At 38.1% G+C, this 26,492-nt stretch overlaps 1 protein-coding gene across 1 annotated transcript in view; it reads left to right on the forward strand.

The window, feature by feature from the left end:
* COL11A1 (collagen type XI alpha 1 chain) overlaps positions 1 to 21,165 on the forward strand; it is a 297,225-nt gene extending 276,060 nt beyond the window's left edge. Inside the window, exons 61-68 of the mRNA XM_070941067.1 lie at positions 3,145 to 3,198; positions 3,296 to 3,331; positions 3,450 to 3,503; positions 5,713 to 5,950; positions 14,202 to 14,314; positions 16,785 to 16,853; positions 18,556 to 18,789; positions 20,823 to 21,165. Coding sequence (XP_070797168.1) covers positions 3,145 to 3,198; positions 3,296 to 3,331; positions 3,450 to 3,503; positions 5,713 to 5,950; positions 14,202 to 14,314; positions 16,785 to 16,853; positions 18,556 to 18,789; positions 20,823 to 20,969 — 945 coding nt within the window. The 3' untranslated portion in view covers positions 20,970 to 21,165. The remainder of the gene's footprint in view (positions 1 to 3,144; positions 3,199 to 3,295; positions 3,332 to 3,449; positions 3,504 to 5,712; positions 5,951 to 14,201; positions 14,315 to 16,784; positions 16,854 to 18,555; positions 18,790 to 20,822) is intronic.
* The last annotated feature ends 5,327 nt before the right edge of the window (positions 21,166 to 26,492 follow it).

Below are 26,492 nucleotides of genomic sequence, written 5' to 3' on the forward strand. Positions count from 1 at the left end.
AAGGAAGTGTGAATTGGTAACAATTATTAGCAAATGCACTAAAAATCCTCAAATCCTTCCTGGTCTTCATAGCAGCAAAGTTATTTTGTCTTTCAAAATATTAATGCTGGCATACCAGAACTGGAAAGTGAAGGTGAACAAGGGGCATACACTTCTTCAAGCAAAAAGCAGTGATGCTATGCTGATTCTGAAGCAGCATATGCTGACTTGAAATAGCATTTCTCTGTCCTCAGATAAAATTTGTTCATGGGTATGTCAAAATTATTCACAAGGGTTTCAATATAATATCATGTGATAATGGGGACATATCCCTTAACCTCATCTTTATTTGAAAGTCCCCTGTGTGTTTTTCAAAACAAGAAAGAAAGAAAGAAAGAAAGAAAGAAAGAAAGAAAGAAAGAAAGAAAGAAAGAAAGAAAGAAAGAAAGAAAGAAAGAAAGAAAGAAAGAAAGCTATTTTGTTTCTAAAAGAATGCTTATCTATTTTTTAAAAAAGGTTCCTTTAGAAATATCTACAAAGAAGGACCTCATAAAAATGTTCATTTAAAAGCTGAGGGAGATCTATCAATAAAAAGCAAAGAGTAAAATGGATTGGAGTTTTACCAATCTGCATATCCACACATCCAATCCATGGCCTTTGATGAGAAATGGTGCTATATGTATTAAGACATGAACAGGACAGTCTTCATCTTCAGACAGACCAATTGTTTATTAACAAAACAAAAAGTTAGCTATAGGAACATAGGTTGTGATGATTGCAGCCAATGGAGATATTGAAGGACAGGAGAAAACTTCAAGGACCACAACAGGTCCTCACAGCAGAGGAGAAGTTCTCATACGAAACTGGTAGAATGAATTGGACACATTATGTGTCACAGAATATGTCATTTCAGGCCACTTCACCCATGTGCATTAGCAGGCTCTATATTGCCCACATGTAGACTTTTGAGGATAAGAAAATAGTCATATCTATAGTGCAGCATCCTTGTGATCAGACAAGGAGACTATGTGAATCTGGCTTGGCCCTTTCCAGTTGTTCATTTATTAAATTTATTATAAAATACTAAAGAAAAACAGAACAGCTACAAAAGCAAATAAAGAAAACACCAGCAAAGAGAAAAAGAAAAATATTTCCCAAATGCGAAATCAATACAGAGGTGACTAATCCAGAGTATACAGTGTTTGAAGATGTACTTTTGGTGAAATTAAAACATTAATAATTCCAGAAATCCCAAAGCACTTCCACTAGTATTAGCTTCATTCCAGGAAGCGATACATGGCTGAAAACATTCTGGTAATTGAGAGCCGATTTTAATTTTACTGAAATTTGCTTATGACTATTCATTGCATTCCAGATGTAACCTTTTTCTTTATTTTTCCAGTTATTTGTCCTACTTGTTCTAGCAATATAATTCCATTGGCTTTCCATTATTGTTATGCACTAATGTGCCCCTTGACACCATAGTTAGATTTATAGATTAAAATGAAATCTCTTTCTATTATTATCTTTATAATAATTACATAAGAATATTAATGTTTTAATCCATCTACGAATAAAATCTGTGCACTCGGGCTGGTAGCTTCAGAGGTCTCATTTTCTTTTAAACTTTACTTAGCAGTAGTAAAATTGAAATAATCAGAGTAAGATCTCTTCACTTTTATATATATCAACATCAAATCAAATCCAGAACTGAACATCTGTTCCCCAATTTCAGACAATTTTTCTTCCCCTGTGAAAGCACCTTCGTTTTTTTATATATCATTCGCAGGATGCTTTCAAAGTTCATTTCATGGTGTTTTGATATAAATTATTGTGAAGTGATGAGGTTTAGAATTAGGTTTACTTTTATACAGTTCTCTATTACTTTGATATCTCCCTGACTGCTGCTGTTTGCTCATCTGAAAAAAGCACCCAGGGAGGAGTTTTTCTATCTTTTCACATTTAATTGACACCTGGAGATGCAAGGGAGATTGCAGACTGCCAGAGATATAATTTCATTTGTAGGACAGGACACTCATTCTCTTTCCGTACCAGTGGTGGGTTTCAAAATTTTTTACTACCAGTTCTGTGAGTGTGGCTTGGTGGGTGTGGTATGGTTTGGTGGGCATGGCTTGGTGGGTGTGGCAGGGGAAGTATCTGTCAAATTTCCATTCCTTCCCTACTCCAGGGGAAGGTTACTGCAAAATCTCCATTTTCTCCCGATCAGCTGGGACTCAGGAGGCACAGAATAGATGGGGGCTGGGCCAGTCAGAGGTGGTATTTATCAGGTCTCTGAACTACTCAAAATTTCCGCTACCGGTTCTCCAGAACTGGTCAGAACCTGCTGAAACCGTACCTTCTGTTCCGTACCTTGTATCTAAGGCAGGGGTGGGCAACTATGGCCCTTTTATGACTTGTGGATTTCCCAGAATTCCTGAGCCAGTCATGCCCATGCAGGCTCAGGAATTCTGGGGGTTGAAGTCCACAAATCATAAAGGGGCCATAATTCCCCACCTCTGATCTAAAGTGAAAGTGAGAATATCACACCTTATGAAACTTCAACTGAAATGTTCTTTGCTTTTGGATGAAAAAGAGTTAAAAGCATTTACAGATAGTCCTTGACTTATGATCACAATTGAGTCCAAAATTTCCTTTGCTAAGCAAGGCAGTTGTTAAATGAGTTTTGCCCCATATTACAACCTTTTGGCCACAAAAGTGAGTGAATCATGGCAGTTGTTAAGTGAATCATGTGATTGTTAAGCAGATCTGGCTTCCCCCATTGACTTTGCTTGTCGGAAGCCTGTTGGGAAGATTACAAATGGTGATCACATGACCCGGGGACAGTGCAACTGTCATAAATACATGCCAGTTGCCAAGCATCTGAATTTTGATCAGGTGACTTTGCAATAGTCTGCAATAATCATAAGCATGAAAACCGGTTATAAGTCACTTTTTTTCCATGAGTCGTAATGTCAAACAGTCACTAAACAAATGGTGGTAAATCAAAGATTATCTGTATTTGCCTTACCAATTAAAAGACAGTACAGTGTTTCTTGATCTTCGCAAATTTAAGATGGGTGGACTTCAACTCCCAGAATTCCACACCCAGCAATGCTGTTTTTAATGTAATGACCAGCAATGATTTAATACATACTTTTTTTCTAGGGAATTCCTGGACCAGCTGGCCCACTTGGACCTCCAGGCCCTCCTGGTTTACCTGTAAGTAGCTATATCCAGTTTACCCTGTTTTGGTTCATTATATAGAAACCTTTACAAATATAATTTTTGTATAACTGTGTCATACTTTTTTCTATAGGGTCCTCAAGGCCCCAAAGGTTCTAAAGGTTCATCGGTAAGTTCCTCCACACAGATTCCCCCCTCCCCCTTCCCCCCTTCTGGCCTTGGGGTGGTCACTATTCTTTTTCAATTTATAAGGCTTATTAAAATTGTACTATTCTATTCTTTCATAGGGTCCTGGTGGCGAGAAAGGTGATAGTGGTTTACCTGGTGCTCCCGGCCCTCCTGTAAGTAAGACTCATTTTGATTTGATCGAAATTGAGTATACTATTATAGATGTTGAGTGCAAGCAGTAGCCTTTAAATACTAGAGGGAGATTAGCATCTGACTTTAACTGTGGGAGTTGTCTCCTGATAATCTTCAAGGAAAGCTAAAGCAGAGACTTTTTAAAGAAAGCCAGCAATACTGTGGATATTTTTAATTATGTACAATAATATCAGAGCCCGATTAAGGCCAACTGATGCCCTATACACAACTCAGTAGTGGTGTTGTATTCTAGCTAATTAGCTTAAGACCAAAACCTTTATTGTACAACAAATACTTCAATGCAATCTCAGCGGGTGCTTTATTGTAACAACATCTTCTTATGTTCACTTCTTGATGAAACAGCCAAATATCCTTACTCTTATTAACACTGACATTTTAAATGATAATTAAGACAGATAGTATTCATTTCATCATATTCTCAATGGCTTAACCTATTTAAGCATTAGAGTGTTTATCATTTTTAATCAATACTGTATAAATATAACTGTATCGGAATAATATAATGCATTATGTAATTTTTACAATGCTTAAAAAGAAAACCCTACTGGTAGTTTCCAAGGGAAGCAAAATTCTTCCACCATCAGACAGAAACAAAACAAATGTGATATCTGATGACACTTTCAAACCAAACTTTTAAACTTTAGTCAAAGAAAAGATTTGCTTTCAACAACGCAAATTAAAATGAGACATGGCAGACTAAGATAATTACCCCAAAAAATGACTAAAGTTGAGTGTAGCCATGAAAGAATTAAGGGCATAATAGCTATGGGGAAAAATGTGTGGTGCTCTCTTCCCTTGGTGCTCTGATCGTGTGCTTATTTTGCTTAATCCATGACTGAATGACATACAGATCAGCGATATGGCTATGCTCTGGTTTTGCAGGAATCCAGGGGCAAAAATTACTTTGGTAGGCAGCCTCCACCATCTGGGAGATACTAGAAGAATATAACAAAAATGTTGAGGGTAGTTAACTTTCTACCTACATGAGTAGTTAAGAATGTTCTCTTTTGTATCAGAACTGAAGAATTTAATAATTAAACAATAAACCCAGAGAGTGACATGGATAATTTTCCTATATTGGATTTACAAAGAGGCTTCTTAAAGTTTTGAGGACTCTTGTGAACAGGAAGAAAAAAAAAATCAAGTTCTGCAACATTATTTGCACTAAAGATTAAGACTGTCAGAAGTAAAAGGAGGAAATATAAAGTGGGTTTATTTGATCATGGTTAAGACAGATATGTTGTCATTTCTGGTAACGTTAATGAACTTTTGTTGACACCGAAATGACCATGCTTTATGGATTTGTTTATAGATAAAAGATGGGATATGGAAAAAATGGATCATTTGTTGTATTTTAAGAGTGGAGATAAATTACTAGCGCTGTTTATATGTTGTGATGAAACTTGGAAGACGCTTTATATTTTTTCTCTTTTTTCTTCTTATTTTTCTTTCATTTCTATTTTCCTTTTTCTTTTCTTTTTCCCCCTGCACTTTCTACTGTTTCTTACTATTCTACATTTTATTTTTTTTTAATATTTATTATTGTAATTATAGTCTTTAGCAAAATTACATTTTTTTTTAAAAAATGAAAATTTTGCCAATAAAACTGTAACGACTAGTCCAGAAAGTTCACCAGGAAGAATAATTCAAAGAAGTACACATGCACACACAAAATGGTGACTGTACAGTATCCTAAATAATGCTTCTATCTGTTTTATCCACTCCAAACACAAAGGATTAATTTTTGGTTTGATGGGACCAATAAAAATAGGCTTGTTTTCTTTGGCTCACTTGGATTATATACCAAAATGATAAGATTTGTCTCACTTCCATATTTCTTTCTCTTAGCCAGACTAAACCTTTGATAGCCAGAGAATGTAGCTAGTTTATATATCTCCATATTTCCTAGCTGTTAAAATTTAAACTTGGGCCAAAAATTGGCCAAAGTTGGTGCCTTCCTTTTATAACTTGCAGTGCTTTATTATAAGAGCAAATCACAAAAGGGGAAACCTATTTCCTGCTGAAAAGATTGGAGCAAGAGGATTGTCTGTGACAGAAATGTTTCTCTTTTATGTTAATACTTAATGTCAAGAAAATATGGGAAGCTATTTACTTCTGAAAGTAAAAAGCTATTACTGAAAAGAAAAGCTATTGGCTTTGTGTTCCCAGGGACCTCCAGGTGAGGTTATTCAACCGTTGCCAATCCAGGCCTCCAAAAAGTCCAAGAGATCCATAGATGCCAAGCTATCTGTTGCAGAAGATTACACTGATGGAATGGAAGAGATCTTTGGCTCGCTGAGTTCTTTGAAACAAGATATTGAACATATGAAATACCCAATAGGCACTCAGAACAACCCAGCTCGAACCTGCAAGGATCTTCAGCTCTGTCACCCAGATTTTCCAGATGGTAGGTTACTATTGTCTCATAAATGCAAATTTGCCAAAATCTGCTAACACCAGTTCATTCATTCTAGTTAAATTGGTCTTGGTGTATACTACCAGTTCTCCAAAGTCCATATCATATGTTCATTGTCCTATTTTAAGAAGTTAATTAGAAGATAACGTTCAAACTATACCAAATTTTGTTACTTCATTGGCTTGTCTATAACATAAATATGTTCAGAGGATGAAAATGTTTGTAGTAACCTGAAACATACCCACATTATTGCTTTAAAAATATAAAATACTGCTTTAGATTTATACAGAAATGCATCAGTAAGATTTCTGGCATATAATGGCAGTAAATGAAGTATTTCACTATTTCACAATTTTTCTGGTTTCATATTTTTCTTATTACGTACAAAAATGTTCCTCTTGTTAAATCATTGCTCCTCTATAAAATAGTATGAAACACCATGCTCTTTGTGCATCACACATTTTAATTCTGCATCTGGACTGAAAACTAACAGGAACTCTTCACTTAGCCTCACCAGGCTGACTAGACTAAAAAAAACCTTTAACATTCCACAGGAAGGCTAAAACTACTTTTATTGAAATTAACTTTACTTATAACAGAATCTTGCAAGTCCAGTTGTGTTGTGCCTCTACATCCTTCTTATAATTCTCTCTACATGGGGGTCCCCTTGAGGAGCACCCAGAGGCTCCAACTGGTGCAGAATGCGACCGCGTGGGGGATTATGGGAGCGATTGGGCACTCCCATGTGACACCTCTCCTGCACGAGCTGCATTGGCTCCCGGTGGTCTTCCGGGTGCGCTTCAAGGTGTTGGTTACCACCTTTAAAGCGCTCCATGGCTTAGGGCCTGGGTACTTACGGGACTGCCTTCTGCCACCGATAGCCTCCCACCGGCCAGTACGCTCCCACAGAAAGGGACTCCTCAGGGTGCCGTGGGCCAGGCAATGTCAGCTGGCGACCCCCAGGGAGAGGGCCTTCTCTGTGGCAGCTCCTGCCCTCTGGAACAACCTGCCCCCGGACATACGTAGAATCCCAGATCTCTGTGCTTTTCGCCGTGCCCTTAAAACTTTTTTATTTCATCAAGCCAGTACGCTCCCACAGAAAGGGACTCCTCAGGGTGCCGTGGGCCAGGCAATGTCAGCTGGCGACCCCCAGGGAGAGGGCCTTCTCTGTGGCAGCTCCTGCCCTCTGGAACAACCTGCCCCCGGACATACGTAGAATCCCAGATCTCTGTGCTTTTCGCCGTGCCCTTAAAACTTTTTTATTTCATCAAGCTGGGCTGGCTTGACTCCCCCCTTAGATATTTTTAATTATTAATTGATTTTAATTGGCGTGTTTTAAATTTTATATTGGGCCAAAACTTGTTTAATTCTTTTAAAATTAATCTTAAATTTTGCATTTGATGTTTTTATTCTTGGCTGTTCACCGCCCTGAGTCCAGTAGGAGAAGGGCGGTATAAAAATCTAATAAAATAAAATATAAATAAATAAATAAATTCATTGAATTAGGGAGGTATCTGTCTGAGCTACTTTTGAATGTTATCTGGTCATTCTGGACTGAAAAAAAATGTTACAAACTATTTTGCCAAGGTAACAGTTCCCGCATATTTCCCATCAAAGTCATCTTTGTTACTCTCTACATTCTCTACATTTCCTAGTTAAGAGCTTTCCCATGCATGAAATCAATCCTCCTCCCTCCCTCCCTCAATTCTTTTCTAATCATTAGAGCAGTTGAATTAGAATATTGTTAGTGCCTTCTTTTTACAAAGCTGGGAGTTATTGCTTATTAGGAATTTATTTTTTTATTAGAATATCAAGCCTTCTTGATGAGTACTGGAGATTGTTGCCCGACCACAAGTTCCCATTGTAGAAGCAATTTTCCACCTCCTGATTTTTTTTTTTTTTTTTTTTTTGGTGTCTATTATGTTTGAGTGTGCTACACCAAGTCAAAGTATACATTTATTGTCCAAGATTCACAAAAGAAGCTCAAAAGAATCGATCTTTGCATTTGTGAAATCTGACGGCTGTCATATCTTCAAATATGTGCTAGGAAGTTTTGTCCTCAGGGACGGCAAATTATTTCACTGATTCTTAGAAGAAAAAGATAGAAAAATGGGAGCTCAGCAAACAAGGTTACTGAGTTTTTAAATCAAGTTCGGGCTTCACCAACTGTATTTAGCACCACTGATAACTATCTCTTCCACTGGATTTGCTGGAGATCAAATTTCATTAGCATGCCAAGAAAAGTGAGGATTAGGCAGTTACAGGATCAGCACATGAAGGAGAGATAATAGGGTTCATGCCATTAACTACTCTGAGTCAGCAATGGGTATGTTGACATCACTTGTGCTGCCACCTCCCACCACAGAGCTTTACTGGGCCTCAGGAGTGATGCTGAGCAATATTGTTTCCCATAGTCTCCATCTTGTGAGATATCAACAATTGAGCAACTTTTCACAATCTTGGAGTTAGTTGTTTCATTAGTACCCCTGGCAGGGCTAATCACAAAGAATTAGATTTAGACGTAGAGTCAATGCAGTTGCAGACGACCAGGTGCTGCCATCTTGACCCATCTTATCAATCATATTCAGCCTATCGGTCTCAGAACAGAGAATGACAATAGGTGTATGATCAGTTTTTATTTGAAAAGCACTGTCCAGCCTGCAGTCTGGAACATCAGTCCCCTCCCCAGCCCGCAAAATCTATATGGCTCCCACCCTGGAGCTATCCTGAAAGTCTTTGAAAAGCTGTCTTGGCTCCCAGGCTTGGGATTAAAATAATGGCTGAACTTAGTTGATTTTCTTTTTCTAGTGACTTGGGTTTGTTTTCTATGGATGTACGCATTTCTTTTCCTGTTCATTTTATGGTGCTTATTTTTTAAAATGTAAGCCACCAACCACTGTTTGGGAGTCAGGAAGGTTCTAAGTCCAGATGGATGGATGGATGGATGGATGGATGGATGGATGGATGGATGGATGGACAGACACAGACAGACAGAAAGACATATAGACAGACTGGCACTGTCATCTTGGGCACAGTATTATTAGGTTCTAAACTGGAGATAGTTCTTTTAAATTACACCACAGAAATGGATGTGAGCTTTTGTATATCAATATCCCTGTTCCCTCCCTCCCTCCATCCCTCTCTTCCTTCCTTCATCCCTCCCTCCCTCCCTCCCTCCCTGGAACCAAAATGAGGAGCCTTGTAAGCTTTCTCCAGCCTCTCAGCCATTTACTTCTTTAAAAAATAGATTATACAAGCTTTAGCAGGTGTAATTCAGTTCTGTTTCAGTTCCCACTGAGAATAATGGAAATAGTCTAAACAAATGTAACACACAGCTTCATATGATACCAGTCCATAAACAGGATTGCAAACTGGGTGCCATGGGTCTTTGTGCAAGCTTCTCCACCAGCCTGCCAACCCACAAGCCTATTTGTATATCTGCATTTCCAGGATGATTTAAAAAAAAAATCAGGGAGAGATGTTGAGTACTGTTTTTTTCATTTCCTTGTTTAGTGTTCTGCCCATCAAAACAACAGACAAATACTGTCAAGTACATACCTAACTGTATCTTTCCTGCATTAACATCATTCTTGTTTTCAAAAGCAATCAGTGTCTCCTTTTAGTGGACAGATCCAATCTCCAGAAATGCAAGATTCACCAGAAGCCTAGTAATCAATAGTGTGACATATTGGAACCTCTGTTCTTCTTTGAGAAGGAGAAAGTGAACAAGGGTACAAGACACCGATATGCTGGGTTGCCTTACAACAGGAAATTATATTTATGCACAGTCTTTGTTTTAGTACAGTGTACTATCTGCAGTATTGAGCTTATTTTCAGTTCCTTTAGTTGCTGAAATCACCATATGTATCACTCATCCATAAGGGCATATCCAGCTGTGCTTTCTGCCTTCTATGGACAGAATGACAATTGTTGACTTTCACGCCCCTCGTAAAACAAGTTGAACCTGGTGAGGCAGCAATCTGTTGAGACAGGCTAGAGATGACTCTTATATAAACATCTGAGCCACACAAGTATCCAGGATCTGAAAAAAGCAGAAGGTAAAAGCTCAGGGTTTAAACTGGGGCATAAGACAAGTTTATGACCAGTCTAATGTGGTTTGCCTCTTTGGCTCATTTGAATTATAGACCAAAATTAAATGGTTCATCTCACTTCCATATTTCTTTCTCTTAGCCAGAGAAAATCTTTGATAGCCACAGAATGTAGCTAGTTTGTATATCTCCGTACTTCCTAGCAATTAAATAAACTGTTGAGTATGCTAAAAGAGACAATAACTTTCCCCATATAGTACGGACACACTGTTTGTCTCCAAACCAAAGTGATTTTTATTGTTATAGTACCTTTCAAGGAAATAACTTCTGCTTATCTCTATTGTACATTGTGTTCATCATACATTTCCATACAGAGTTTTTTAGTTTCAAACTGTCTTACTTATTCTCTTCTTTAGTCACACAGGTGTTTCTTATCAGACCCTTGATAATAGTTGTTCGGTTTGAAAACTGCTCTCAGTAATTTCCTTTCTGGGCTGGCTTTTAGCCTAGACATAAAGCAAAGAAGGGGCTGGGTGGAAATATTCCTAAATCTTTTGGAAAGTCATCACCTTGGTCAAGCTTCTCAGTCTGGTCTTTCCAAATACCACAATCCTTTCCATCTGCAAGTCCACTCTGAAGATTCTTGCTTCTTTCTGCAGGATTATCAGTTGCAGATTTCTCTTCTTCTCCAAGTATCCACACTCCAATTGTTCCTTGAAACACACAGTACTTCCAGTCCATCCAGCAGAAGCACAACACCAACATTCTCCTCCATCACCTAACAAATCTGCCATTTCATATATTTTCAACCGAAAGGCAGATGTGCCTGCTCACAAATATCTTTATTAGGAAAGAAGCTTCTGGGTATATACAGTACATAACTCTCTGCATAGAGTTGGCAAATAGACAAGAAAATGTCTATCTTGGGATGAATTTAACACACTTGAATCTACCAGGACAGCTTAACTGTCACATAAATCTACTTGATATGGGTGTGTGTGAATTCACAGCTAAATTGCGTTGTGGAGGCTGACACTGAGTAAAGTTAATTTTGAAACCGAACAAGTTTTTTTTTTAATCACTCAGGGAATTTTTTGAAGTTGTAGTTGCCTCAAATTTACAATTACTGACTTTCAAAGTAATATTCCCGGTCTTCTGAGAGCATCTGTGCTATATATTCTGAGCTCTATGGTTTATACAAAATATCAGTGCAAACTGGTATTCTGCCATGGCTAGGGATTCTCTTTTGAATGATCTGCCAAATTTCTCTTCTTTTCTTTCATTGGAGTTGGAATGTTCTTTATGTAAATTGGCTGCCCAATGAGTCCTAGTCTTCATATCATATTAAGCTTTTCCAGATGTCTATCCTCTTTTTGTATGCTTTGGTGGATCAAAAAAAGAAAGCCTACCTCCATCTCGGTGTCTCTTGGGTTAGGCCTGGAAAACTATGTATGTGTATTAGCAGTCATACATTTGCCTCTGCTGAAATAAGTGAAGTATCACTTCAACATCTGCAGCTTTTTATAAAGGACTATCTTATCTGCTCTTGGTAAATCACTGTCATGTTCCTCATACTACTTTGCATTGCTGGCTTGAAATCAGGACAAAAAGCAGGTGGGATTTGGCAGAACAATATCTTCCAGAGAAGAATTGGTAAACTGAAAATAGCTCTATAAAAGTAGAACTAATGATCATGGCAGGCTTAAAAGCTAGCAAGTAGACTGGTTCTTCGTAATTCCTCTCTGGCCAAGGAGAAGGCTTGAGATTGCCTACAAGTGCTCCAAGTGGTTACTTCTAGTAAAGAGACTTCAAGACAGCAGTCTTCAGTGGACTTAGAGCTCTGAGAGATGAATGAAAGCTATCTTTGCTCAAACGGCAGTTGCTGCTTTTATGGACATTGGATCACTTTTGGAAATGGCTTGTTAACTGTTTCTTATTACTTGGAATCTTTCGATTGGCAACTTTACAGTACTCAGTGAATTCCTTTCAATTCTTAATGAAAGAAATCGTAAATGTAAGTTTAAGGACTTAACTTTTTTTTTTTTTAGCAAAACGATTAGAACATTGTTTGTGAAATATTACAACGGACTTAAGGTCCAGTTGGATTTGAAATAAGAGTTTGGAAATTAATTATAAAAACCTTCCTGTGGGAATTTTTTTTAAAAAAATTATTTTAAAAAATGTATCATACCATGGGACTTTGAAAGTTAGACACACTAGAGCCGTGATGGCGAACCTATGGCATGCGTGCTGGAAGTGGCATCCAGACCCATCTCTCCAGGCATGCGAGCTGTCGCTAGTTGGTCTTCCAGCTTCCGCGTACTAGCCAGCTGGTCTTCACGCGTGCGGGAGCACCAGAAACTGAAAGAGCAGCTGCCCGGCACGCTGGCCACCTGATCTTCTGGTTTCTGGTGTGCATGCATGCATGAAGATCAGCTGGCCAGTGCGCATGCCGGGAACTGGAAGATCATCTTCCCGGCATGCACAGGCATGCTGGATGGCTGCTCTTCTGGTTTCCAGAACTCCCGTGCACCTGAAGACCAGGTGGCTGGTGTGCTGGAACCCAGGAGAGCAAGGAGAACAGAGCTGCCAGCCAGGATGGGCAGGCCTGGGCTTCCCTCCCTCCCCACCCAAGCGGGCCTGGGGCCATGCAAGGCTTCTTGCATGGCCCCAGCCCTCCAGCTTGCAGCACCAACTCGATCCATGGTCTGGAGCACCTGGCCAGCTTGGGCACACGGGGCAGTGGGGCAGCGTTTGCTGGCTGGGCTGCCGGCTACCCTCCCCGCTGCTTCTGCCACTGTGAGGGGAGAGGGGGCGGCAGTGGTTCTCATTTATTTATTTATTGGTTCGACTTATATGCCGCCCTTTTCCGGAGACTCAGGGCGGCTTACAATGCGTTAAGCAATAGCCTTCATACTTTTGTATATACCTGCTTAGTAGGGCTTTCGCCCCCTCCCCAAGCGGTGTTCTTTTTTATACAAAGTCAGCTTATTGCCCCCACAAACCGGGTACTCATTTTACCTACCTCAAAAGGATGGAAGACTGAGTCAACCTTGCTGGCTGCTCCAGCATCCTGGCTTCCAGCCAGGATGCTGGAGCAGCCAGGAGTAAAGGGAGGAGGAGCCGCTGTCGGGGAGGCAAGCTACCCCAGGAGGGCCAGAGGAGAGCACAGCTCCTCACGCATGGAGATGCTGCTGAGAGGTAAGAGGTGTGCTGGCCGGGAAGCAGGAAGGGGTAAGAGGCTGTCTCAGACATTCAATGAAACAGCTAGTGTATTTTTTCTGTGGTGATGCCAGTTCTGGCTAAAGAAATAATATGACTATTTATTTCCAATGTCAAAATCAGAGATATTTACTTGCTGTCTTTTCTTTTTCCACATTGAAGGGGATTATTATGGAAACTGAAGTAAAAATTTTAAATGTGGATATAATTTCTTGTTTCTCATATGTTATGCAAATATTATTTTTGTGCCCGGTATTCTTTCACTAGGTCTGTTTTGCCAAGGGCAGTGATCAGATGCCCAGGTCAATTGGTTCTTTTGGATTCAATGAATCCAATAAAGGGATTTTAAACTTTATTATTAACTCAAAAAAACAGATTTAAAAGCAAAACATTAAAAAAGATACATACCAAGCAAGATGATACCCAAATCTTTTACAAGTTGCCAGGAGCTCCTTAATAACAATAGCAAAGATACCCAAAGGACAGCCAGTTTTCACAGCACCCATGATAGACTTTGTGTAGAAGCTCTCCCTTCTTCTTTACTCAGTAAATGAGTAAAAACACCAAGCAGTTTAGCTCAAAATGAACTTTAAACTTCTAGACTTTTCTTAATATGAAGGAGAAATCAAAGTATGTCACTGACCACCTTGAAATAACAATGGTCTTCTGTATTGTCACTGCACCGTCATATAATTGATATGGATTAAGTAAAGAAAAATTCAGGTTTATCTTCTGGTTATAAATGTATGTCTAAAATGAAGTGCTGCTTATTACCATGTTTGTTCATTTTGATGTTCCTACTGGGCTCTTAATACCAATGTATAGTTCTGCAAAACATTAAAATTTCTGAAACAAGATAATTTTCATAATAATATGGTGTAAAGATTATTACTTAAAACTGCTCATTTAATCAGCAATCAAGCCTTGGAATCGATCAAATGAATGAGATTGCTTTTTATTTTTTTTAATAGGAGAGTATTGGATTGATCCTAACCAGGGGTGTACTGGGGACTCTTTCAAAGTATATTGTAACTTCACAGCTGATGGGGAAACCTGCATCTATCCAGATAAGAAATCAGAGGGAGTAAGTACCAAAACAGTACTTCTTGCAAATAGTTCTTGCTTGCAGCAAGATAATGGCTCCAACAAACAAACAAAGACACTTTTTTGTTTCACTTTTTTGTGAACGAACCTTTTTTTTTATAAGTTAATTCCAGTACAAAATTGAATCAAGGGAAGATCTGAATCTTTCCAGGCTTTTGCCTAATGCCTATGACTTGTGGATAATTGTCTGTACCTGTTACTAGGGTCATTTTTTTCATAGCCATGATACAATTCTACAGCTACTTTTTAAGTCACAACAGACATCCCATAGTAATGTGACTGCAAACTATTACTCTTTTTTGGGGGGGGGGGCTGGAAATTGGCATTCTGTTTTCCAGCAAAAAAAAAAACCACCCATCCATTGTAGAGGAGTTTGCTTAATGACTACAATGGTTGCTTAATGATCACTGCAAAAAAAAATTCAAATAAATCAAAATCAGATCAGTCATGGGATGACCCATTTAACAACTAGCAGTCTTAATAGCCATAATTCCAGGCTCAGTTATGGTCATAAGTTGAAGACCACTTATATGTGGACAAAAGAATTTTCAAGACTATACAATTAGTATTCAGCACATTTTGTAGTATTCAGCACATTAAATTACATTTAAGTATATTAAATTAATTTTAAGAATGAAAGCAAGAATATAAATCTCGGAGACTAGTGACAAAATCACCATTAGTTGTTCCTTCTGCAGTTATATTTTAATTTTGTGTTAGCACTTGATATAAGTTTTGGAAGAAGCAAATACTTTGGTAAGTTCTTTGTCATATCTTTTCATACCCTTCTTACCAGATACCTTTCTTATCTGGCTTGATTAACTGTGCTGTTTCAAGAAAGCAACCAGATAAATGTATATATGCAAATCTTATTTTTCTTAATGTAAACATTTGAAATATATTTTCATGCTTGGTTGAACCAAGAATTATGTCAGGTAAAGATCTGAGTTCTGCTACGCATATTTGTTAGGAAGGGTAGATCTGTTTACCTAGTGTTAGTATAGTGCTAAATTGCATTTTTTTGGGATTATTGATCATCATAGTGAGGTTATTCCAGCCATAATAATTTTTTTTTAACAAGTAACTAGACTTAGATAAATCTTTTATTTGCTCTAGCGTGGGTTCTCATGTTTGGAATAGACTATTATAAATCAAATGTTACTGCTTCTCAGAGTGCATTACACTTGGAAGAGGGTGCAGATAGTCCTTGACTTATTACCGTAATAGAGCCCAGAATTTCCCTCATAAATCATGATGGTCGTAAATCAAGGCATCCACATGATTGGAACTGATTTTATGACTTGTTTTGCAGCAATCATTAAGCAAGCACCATGGTCATTAAACAAACACTATGCCAATGTATGAGTGTTTTTTGCAAAAAATTATACACACACACACACACAAATATATATATATATATCATAAATCATGGTCATATGACCGCGGAACCTTGCAATCAGCCATAAAGGTAACCCAGTTGCCAAGCAACTGAAATGCAGTCATGTGACCATGGGGGTAGAGGCCAGCCATTGGAACTCCAGAACCGGCTCGTAAATAACTTTCAGAGGTTTACAGCAGAGGTGGTATTCAGCAGGTTCTGACCAGTTCTGGAGAAATGGTAGCGGAAATTTTGAGTAGTTCAGAAAACCGGTAAATACCACCTCTGACTGGCCCCGCCCCCATCTATTCTCTGCCTCCCGAGTCCCAGTTGATTGGGAGGAAATGGGGATTTTGCAATAATCTTTCCCTGGAGTGGGGAGGGAATGGAGATTTTACATTATCCTTCCCCTTCCATGCCCACCAAGCCATGCCCACAGAACCGGTAGTAAAAAAATCTGAATCCCACCACTGGTCTGCAGTAACGTTGAATGGTCGTCAAGCAAGCAGTCATTAAGTGAGGATTACCTGCATAAATCTTGTCAAATAAGTCAGAGCAGCTATCAGCATCCACAAACCAGGAGCAAATGTGTAAGTCCTAAGAATTTGCAAAAAGTCTGAAAGTCTCCCTTTCGGACACTGAACGTGTGGAGATAGAAAGGTCTTTAAAGACATCTCTTCATCTCTGCTCGTTGTTAATGGTCCATTCCTGTGCCTCACAAGAAGATACAACTGACAGAATACCAAAATGTAGTATTTGAAGAGAGTAAAACACCATCTGGGCTCATCCAGTGCCAAAGACTGCAAGCACAATCCCTTTCCCACAGATCTGCTGGAACAATCCAATTAATGTATTTAGTTATTTAATATGTTATCTGAGAACTTGATACAATTTTCTCTGCACAACTCTAAATATAATTAGAACTAGGCAGAAAGCCCAGGCTATTTTTTTTCTTTTCTTTTCATTTTTTAAAAAAGAGATTAATTTAGCAGTGTTTATGTAAAACTCGGCTAATTCCCACTCATTTCTTGCTGACATAATTAACACTCATGATTTCTTTCCTCCCTCACAGTTTAGGATTTCATCATGGCCAAAGGAAAATCCAGGAACATGGTTTAGTGAATTTAAGAGAGGCAAACTGGTAAATTACCCTTTCTTTTTTACTTTAGAATTAGCATGCTAATCCAAAGGCACAAATCCTCTAAATTATCCTGAAACAAAGTGTTGTTGGTTTTTTTGCAACACACAAAGTGTTGCATGCAAGTAGTGACTTTTGTGGGGAGCTTCAGCATGAAGATACTCTAGGCATCCGGCACCTTCAGGGGCAGAAATAGGTCTGTAATTTTCTGAATAAAGGATTCCGAATTCTCAGGTAAAGCAAAATATGTTACAGGAAACAAACTGGGAATCTGTAATTTGATATATATTTTTTTTTTGTTTTTTTTTTTCTTGCATTTAGTATTTAGTTACCACTGATTTGTAGCTTTTGTCAAGGACTTAGAGCAGATAAGAGATCATCAGGCTTGAAATATTTGTCTGCAGGAGCAGACAAATATTTTCTAGTCAAGTTTTCTAGTCCAGTTTTAATTCTAGTCAAATCAAGATAACAAAGAAGTTATCCACTGGGAGCATATAGAAAGTAAAACTGAAGCAATTAGTGGGTGGGAGCATAACAAAATGAGCATCAATATCTTCTTTTATTCATAGTTTTATTAATTTATAATATGACATACAAAAAAAATACAAAAGCAAATATTAGGGAAATTAGGAAAGGAAAAATGGAAGGGGATAGTGGGGGAAAGCAAGGAAAAATAAAAAAAGGCATTGACTTCCGAATCCTTTGGTACAGTAAAATAAGGCATTAAGATCTACCCTCAAATGCCATGGTTCTTAAGCGAACCAACAGTTTGCTATTGGTATGGTTTTTTCCAAAAAACCCCCCAAAAGTAAATGCTGGTTTACAGCTAAACTGTTATAAAATGTGCTCATGTGACCGAAAAACACTGCAAATGGCTGTAAATGCAGTCATGTTGCCGAGTGCCTGAAATTTGTTCATGTGACTGCAGGGGTAGGCCTTGCTCATCCAAATTTCAAATCTAGGTCCTAAGTAGTCCCAAGGTAGGTACAAGCCCCATTGTAACTTTGGATGGTCGCTAAGTGATCAGTCATAAATCAAGGACTACCTAGAACTAGATTGCATACTAATCTCTGGCTCACGCCACATATAGTATATAGTGCTGGTAGCTACTTGATTTGCCTCAGTTTAGAGACTTATTTAGATTGGAGATTCTGATCCTATAGTGTAAAAATAGGTAAGTGCACTTTTATTCGTTAGGTTCATTTAGTAATGAATTATATAGGGCTCCTCCATACTCAGAAAACCTAATTATCATCTTTATTATAAAGTATAAGCTATTCAGATCTCCGAATATGCCTGTATAGACCTTTTGATAGAGGAAAGCTTGGGACTGGTCTCCTTCATGTGGGAAAGCAGAGATACCTCAAACAAGCAATGGATTTAACTAAGAATTAAAACTGTGTCCTTGGGAGAATGCTGTCTGGACAAGGTTATCACATATTGCTTGCAATGGTTTTCAGCTTCTGATAATAACAGGCAGGCTGGGTGCATAATCATATAGCTTTGCTTAAAGGAAATATCTTTATTGATTCATTGCCTAACTGCATTCTTAATGGGACAACAAACAGGCTTATGTCAGCTGATTTATAAGAGGCGAGTTAATGTGTTTTGCTGTTGCATATTATCTTGTTTTGCACTTTGAAGAGCAAGTTTATATATAGCTGTTTACGAACCTGCCTTCTTTTTTTTTTTTTAACCTCCTTAGCTTTCTTATGTGGACGCTGAAGGCAATTCTATTAGCATGGTCCAAATGACATTCCTTAAACTGCTAAGTGCCTCTGCTCGACAAAACTTCACTTACAACTGTCATCAGTCAGTAGCCTGGCATGACGTCTCTTCTGACAGCTATGACAAAGCATTGAGGTTCTTAGGGTCAAACGATGAAGAGATGTCTTATGACAACAATCCGTACATCAAAGTGCTTCATGATGGCTGTGCAGTAAGTATAAGCCTTGGACATTTTTCTTCTAGCTTTAGGTGAGCTTCGTATTCAAATGAACTCAGCTTCATACCTCTCTTGCCCACATCTGTTTCTTTCGAAACATATCCTTTCATTTTTGTACCTTGTTCTTCGCAGCATCAGTCTGTTTAAAGAATAACCCCGTAGAAGTGTGGGGTGGGGGGAATGTAATCCATAATGTAAGGCAAATAAAAAACAAAAACAATCAGACAGTGGGCTTGTGTAAATGCATTGACAAGGGAAGTCACTAGAGGAAAAAGTAGAGATTGGAGATAGCAAATGAAAAACATTTGTACTTTATCATGTACTGCAAAAATGAATAACAGTAATATTACAAATGAAAGATCCCTTTGCATACTTTAATATAACAGGTGTCTAAAATGGAAAATAGAAGTAAAAGCAGCAACAAACTGTCTAGTTTAATATATATATATATATATATATATATATATATATATATATATATATATATATATTCATTTCAAATGAGCTGCTGTTTAAATTGGCACTGGAATCTGGTAGTTATAGAATGATATTAAAGAATGTCTTAGATGTTTCTCAAATACTCATTACAATCTCCATTGTATTACATACTTTCATTTCTGTCTTGGAACTGCTTCTTTAATATCCAAACATTGAATTTGGATATGTAGTGAGAAATGTAAGGTAGGAAAAAAGCAGACCCATGGGTACAAAATAGATGCCCCCTGGTATATGTACTAGTGCTTCTGAGAAGGATCTGGGAATCCTGCAGACCACAAATTAAGCAAGAGCCAGCAGGGTGCTACAGCTACCAAAAGAGGCAATGCTTTCATGGAATTACTGAATCAATAGTCTTGAGCTGGATCACCAGGGATATAGTGTTGAGATCATCAAAAATGATAGTCCCACATTGTGCTCCACTGATCAGATTATACCTGGAATACTCTCACCAATTCTAGTCCCTGCAACACAAGATGGCTGAGAAACTGGGAGAGGGTGCAGGGAAGAGCAACAGAAATGTTGAAGGATTTGGAGCTTAAATCGAATGAAGAACTAGGTATGGTTAGCCTAAAGAAGAGGAGCCAGGGAACCTTAGCAGTATTCAGATATTTGAGGGCATGTCACAGAGATAAGAGTATGGAATTTTTCCTCCTCAATCCACAAGAGTTGGAGAAGAACTAATGAGCTTTAGAAGCTTTATAGAAGATGATCCAAACACAAAACAAGGAGGACTTTTCTGACTGTGAGAGGTATTAAGCAGTGGAACATCCTGGCTGCTGGTGATGTTCCATCACAGCAGGTTTTTCAAGCAAAACTTAGTCAACTTTGTCCAGGGTAGACAAAGTAATTTGTCCACCCTGGGTAGGAATTGGACTAAAAGTGCTTCAAGATCTTTCCACTCATGATTCTGTCATTCTATAATTCTGTGAATTAATTTGCATTTAAACAAGTCATGGTCCTTTTCCCTTTCTTTTGTTCCAACCACCCTCGGCATTTTTTTTAAAAAAATTATTCAACACCACCCACTTCCTTTTCTCTTGTTGGCAGAAATAGCTAGATATAAAGCAAAGTCCTTCCTTCCTCACTCCTCAAAAGCTAGTTCAGACTTGGACTAGAAGTGATATGTCTTCAGCACATTATTCCCTACATGATGATTTTTGACACTTTATCTAACCCTCATTACTACCCTGACAAGTGAATGAGTGATGATAAATATAGATAATTATATTCACCTGGATTGTTCTCTAAAGTACCTTGTTAAGTTGCTACTTTTTGGAAATCCAGTCAAGATGCAAACTGCCATTTCGGTTTAAATGCATAAGAAATATCTCAGTCAAAATTTTTTCTAACTGCTTATTAGGTAGACTTGTGAGACTTCTAACATTCTTAACTCCTTCTTCAAATTCAACCATTGCTGTAGTCTCATTGGCTTCACAATGACCTCCTTAGATAAACATAGTCCATCTAAGAACTTTCTGATTTTTACTGCATCAACCAATATATTAATTGAATGTTATTTTGTTTTACAGTCAAGAAAAGGCTATGCAAAGACTGTTATGGAAATCAATACTCCCAAAATTGACCAACTGCCTATCTTCGATGTGATGATTAATGACTTTGGTGATCAAAATCAGAAGTTTGGCTTTGAAGTGGGTCCAGTCTGTTTCCTTGGTTAAGTTTAGAGCAAAGAGCAAATTTTCAAGAAGAAAAATGTGCTAGGTGTCACCATACCAATTCATTTGTGCCATGTGTAAGTTTTAAATAAGAATGGAATAGATGATATGTTTCACCAAATATGTAGGTCTTCTTTAGAAAACACCCACTGCCCTTTTTGGAGCAGAATCACATGACTTAAATTTATTTGGCAAATGATGAATGATCCTGTGTCACTGACAGGCAAGTTCATCTTATGAATGTCCAATCCTTCTTCATCCACCTATGTTCCCTTTTATTTTATTTTATTTTTGGTGCTGTAAAATTGAATGGTGCTCCTTTTTTTTTTTTACAACATGAGAGGTGCTAAGAAGATATGTTTAATAAACTGTAATTATTCTGTGTACAGTACAATGCTGTCCAGTGTCTGTTTCTAAAACTTGCATGCGTCCCTGAATTGCAACTGGCTGTTACCTTATCCTAATTTCAAAATTACATTTCAGTACCGTGTATGTATTATGAAAAATAAAGCTGCAATTTCCAATGAAGTCCCACTTCATATTTTTCTGATCAGTAATATTATAATATACCCTCTTTGTATATATTGATCTCTAGAGTTATGTTATTTGAAGTCAGTGACAAAACTTCAGGTCCAGGCAGAACTGGAAACGAAGGGACTATCTCGCAATAAGTAATTCCAAGAAGGACCTCAAGGGCCCATTGAGATACTCCCACGGGATGCCATACCTCATTTCAAGACATAAGCATGTTGCATTTTGGTGGTGGTTATTTTTCACGTTGGCATGGGAAAAAAATGTGTCTTGTTAAATTAAATGTGCAAAAGATGTGAGGAAAGTCCCTGTAGCTCTAGCGCAGGTTCTTAGTACTGTATTCTGACAATATGCAAAGTTGTGAGCCAGATGGAAGGAGACCATTTCTGTGGTTCATTCCCCACTAAAGGCGTTGCCTTCAGCATTGGAGTAAATGCTGATACGCAGAAAAGTAGCAGCGTGGATATTATGTCTATGGATGCATCTTCCAATATTTCCACAACTTAGGAACAAAGCATACCTTGTTTCTGGCTGCCAGATCTTTTCCTGTAATGTCATAAGGGGCCCTTGAGTATAATGAATTAATTCCAGTAATATAACTAACTAGTCTATAATTAATGACTAATTGAAACTCTCAGAATTTTTTTTTTTCTCATCTGGCTATTAAAAGTAGATTCTGCACAATTATTTATGAACTGTGCTTACTCCAGTGATCTTTCTGGCACGTTTGCTAGGTATAGCTAAATTATATATGAGCAGTGCCTGTATTTGTCACGCTAACGTCTAGTTTTTATTCTATCAGTGTCATTGTTTACTTCTGAAAGTTCAGAACAAAGACTCTTGCTCCCGTTCAAGATATATTTTCCCCCTCATCAGGCATTTCCTGATGCCCAAGGAAAAAAAAGAAGAAGAAAAGAACAGGGCTTTCAGATTTAAAATATGTCAAGCACTGCCATTTATTGTATCAAAAGTGTAACTACATATCTACCAGAATGGTCACGTTAAAGATAATGGTAATCAGGTGAAAGGACTTACATCTGGGCCTCTTGACTAACAAGCAAAAAACCAAATTGCAGATGATGGATATAGTCAATGCAACTCTATAGCCTCGGATTCTGGATTTGTATCAACGGAATCTATTTGCTCTCCCAGCACAGAAGATACAAGAGTGTAAAAACTTAAATCTGCTCCGGTAGCCTTCTTACTGTATTGTGGCAAATAAGTCTAGGTCATGTGATTCTACCTAGTTGCCAAGCAACCTATAAGAAAACTGCTATGAAGATTTTTTTTTTTTTTTTTTTTTTTACTCAAACAGTTAACAATTTGCAATCTTATTTTTTTCCTGGCCTCAAGGATTTTTTTGTTCTGGGTGGTCAAACATAGACATTAATTTAACACAAATCCTTTTGTACTTATTTCTCATAATATATGTAAGACTTGAAAAATATTTGTTACTATTTCTTATATAAATCTGTTTTAAATTAATTGATACCGGATCCCACTAGCTCATTTTCAGCTGTTTTAAAGCATGCAAGCTATTTTATGTGTAAAAGAAATTTCAAAGTCAACAATTTGCTGTTTGGAATTCCTTTTCAAAAACCAAAGTTTGTTAACTGTCACCTGAAAGACAAAATAATATACATTTTATTAATAAAATCAATTCCTGTCTCCACGGACTGATCATTCTGTTTTTTAATCCTACAGAAAATGCTGTATAATTGTCAATAACACAATTAAATTCTGGCTGTAGATAATCTATCACAAAAGCCACAGAATACAGATTAAAGTCTCTTGTAAATATTCAGGTCAAAATCCTTATAAATGGAATAGGAGGAGCGTGTTAAATCAATTTTGATTTTCTAAATGTCACCTTCAGAAAGGTTTGTTTATTGTTGAGGAGAGGAAAAAAATGTTATTGTGACTAGTTTAAAACAATGCAAATAACTTTATAGCTGCTTTTACAGAAGACGCTTACCAAATGAATGCATTTTCTCAGTTAACATTGATCCTTAAACCATAACAATGAGGTTGGGTTTCCACAAGACACTTAACACAGAACCTTATTAAGATTGGAGGCACTTGTTTTTACCTGCCTTATTGTATAAATATTTATTTATTTAGAAAATTGATATTGCCACCTACTCGTACATGGCAACTCAAGGACATAAAAGCACAATAAAAAAGAAATAAAAATAATAAAAAATAAAAATAATTAAATAACCATCCACCCTGGTGACCACACACATTCATACCAACCATTTAATGGGCTCCATCCTGCTCTGAGTTCCCCTGGCCCGCTGTAGAACCAAATCTTCAGGGACTTCTGAAAGAGTATTAGAATGGGGGCCACTCTAATTTCTAAATCCAAACTCTAGATCAATTAGTACAATACCACCGAATAGCTGCTGAAAGTCTAAATGTTTAAAATGGACCATCCTTAATGGGGCTAATGTGCTATCAATAAACTTCTGCTAATATCACAGCGGTTATGACACTCTACTAACTCACCACTGCTGCTATTCATCATGATGACCATTCACCTACACTATTCTGACTACAAACTGATCTAGTTACACACACACGTGCATACAATATATGTGCCATAAAGGCATGACTGGGAGCATTTGGCAAAGGTGATTAGCAATGGGTGAAAGAATAACATGCCAATGGCATAGTAAAATCTGGCACTCTTATTGCCTAAACTCAAAATTACCATCCATTGCCTATTAAATATTGCAGTGGTCTAGATTCTAGGGCGGGTGTCAGCAACCCGTGGCTCCGGAGTCCCATGCAGCTCTTTCGTCCCCCTGCTGTGGCTCCCTGTCAGCTGAACTCACCACTGACTGCCCCCGCCCCTCGCCCTCCCCTCCCAGTCACTCCTCGCCTGGCCTGAGTAGGTAAGGGCGACGGCAGGAGATGGAGACTTGCTCCATATTCCAGAGCAGGAGCAAAGCATCCCTGTATTTGCCTCATCTCGCAGGTGCTTCTTCCAGCCCCTGCACAGCACAGTTAAATTTAGCTTGCTTCACAGTGTGGGGAAGACAGTGTCCCCTCCTCCTCCTGGAGCCCATTACGACATGGAGCATTGGCCTCAGCTGGGTCGGGTGAGTGTCTCAGTGCGGAGAGCAGGTCACATGTCTCCCTGAGTGACTGAGGTGCATGCATCACCAACAAGGGCCAGAAGAAGCACCCGCGAGACCTAGCAAGAGATGAGGCAAGTACAGGAGTGCTTCGCTCCCGCTCTGGAATATGGAGCAAATCTCCATCCCCTGCCATCACCCTTACCTTCTGAGACTAGGCGAGGAGTGGCTGGAAGGGGAGAGTGAGGGGCGGAGCCAACCATTGGTGGGTTCAGCTGACAGGGAGTCACAGCAGGGGGACGAAAGAGCTTCATTTATCTGGGAACCTGAAATGACTCTTGATTTAAATCATATGGTAAAAAGCACCCAAAGAAGAAGAAAGAACAACATCAGCAAAAAAAAAAAAAAAAAAAAAAAAAACCAACCCTCACCTGTTTTTGGAAATGGTTCATGAGGGAACACACACACACACACACACACACACACACACACACTACAAGAGAGAGAGAAAGAGATGATAGAGAAAGAGTCAGAGACAGAGAGAGAGAAAGAGAGAGACAGGGAGAAAGAAAGAGATAAACAGAGAGAGAAAGAAAGAGACACACAGAGAAAGATACCTGTTTCCCACAGAAAAGAAAACATCAGGAGCCACAAAACCTAGATAACGGTGGCTGGGGGTGTCATGTGACTAGGTGGGGGTGAGTGATGTTGAGTTGGCCATGCCCACCCAGGTTTTGTGGCTCCCGGTGTTTTCTTTCATGTGGAAAAGGGTCCAAATGGCTCTTTGAGTGTTTAAGGTTACAGACCTCTACTCTAGGGGTTATCAAATGTGATGGCAAAATACAAATGACCACTAGATGGCAGCAAGGTTATATAAAAACTCTTTACTACCATCTCAAGGTTATCTGGATTCATGCGCATTAACCTTAGCGAAGTCGTTTATAGCGGAGCTTAACAGCATGATGCTTTTTTCTCATAGACAAATTAATTAAACATTAAATTGTGTTTCAAACTATGATGAAAATCAAGTGATTATTTTTTTTAAAAAAAGAATAATATACAATAAAGCGAGAAAATAAGGGATGAGTTTAGTATGCTGGCTGGATACCAGTGCTAATATTAGCTGCATTTTGGCAGAAGCATTGCCTCAAAACCCATGTCAGCTGAATTGTGCTGTTTGCCAGAAAGTGAAAATGGCAATTAAGAAAAGGCATACATTTTCCTCCATGAGCAGAATTGTTATTCTTCTTGAGAAACCCTGACTTTATTAAATTCTCTGTCAAAAATAAATTGACTTTGAAAGAGTCAAATGGAACTTAATCCTTAACCTTTTTGCAATGAATGGAACTAAGATTTTCAAAATTATTAAAGGGAGAAGAAAGCATTTACATTAAAGTTCTGGTGCTTTATATGTATTTTTTTATTATTATTACTAACACAGTAGTCCTGATCCAGAAGCTGTTTTTACAGTTCCTTTTTCTAAGAAAACAAAAAGAGAAAAGTGGAAATTAATCAGTCTGTTTGTAATCATGACCCTTGACTGTGTTTTTAACTCATATACTTCATTCTATGGTTCACATTAAAAAAATAAAGCCTCCTCTGAGGTAAATTTGAAGCCTGTAACTTTTTTGAAACCCATTCATCAGAGCAACAGTACAGTATGAAATAGTTTGCCATCACCTTGATCAAGAGAACTATTTCAACCAATTGGTTCATTTTGCAGTTTGTTTTTTAAGGAAATCTGGGGACTTTTTTTTCCCAATAGCAACCCTTTATCTACACAGATTTTCCAATAATAGCAATTGCAGTTATCCTTCATTTGGGCAGCTTCACACATAAGTCCCATCTCCTACTTTGAGAATTTTTTCTTAACTGCTAATTGGTTAGATGCAGTGGTGAAATCCAATTTTTTTTA

Source organism: Pituophis catenifer, unplaced genomic scaffold (genome assembly GCF_029215685.1).
Source record: "Pituophis catenifer annectens isolate HBS135680 unplaced genomic scaffold, rPitCat1.0.hap2 SCAF_3, whole genome shotgun sequence".
Classification (NCBI taxonomy): domain Eukaryota; kingdom Metazoa; phylum Chordata; class Lepidosauria; order Squamata; family Colubridae; genus Pituophis; species Pituophis catenifer.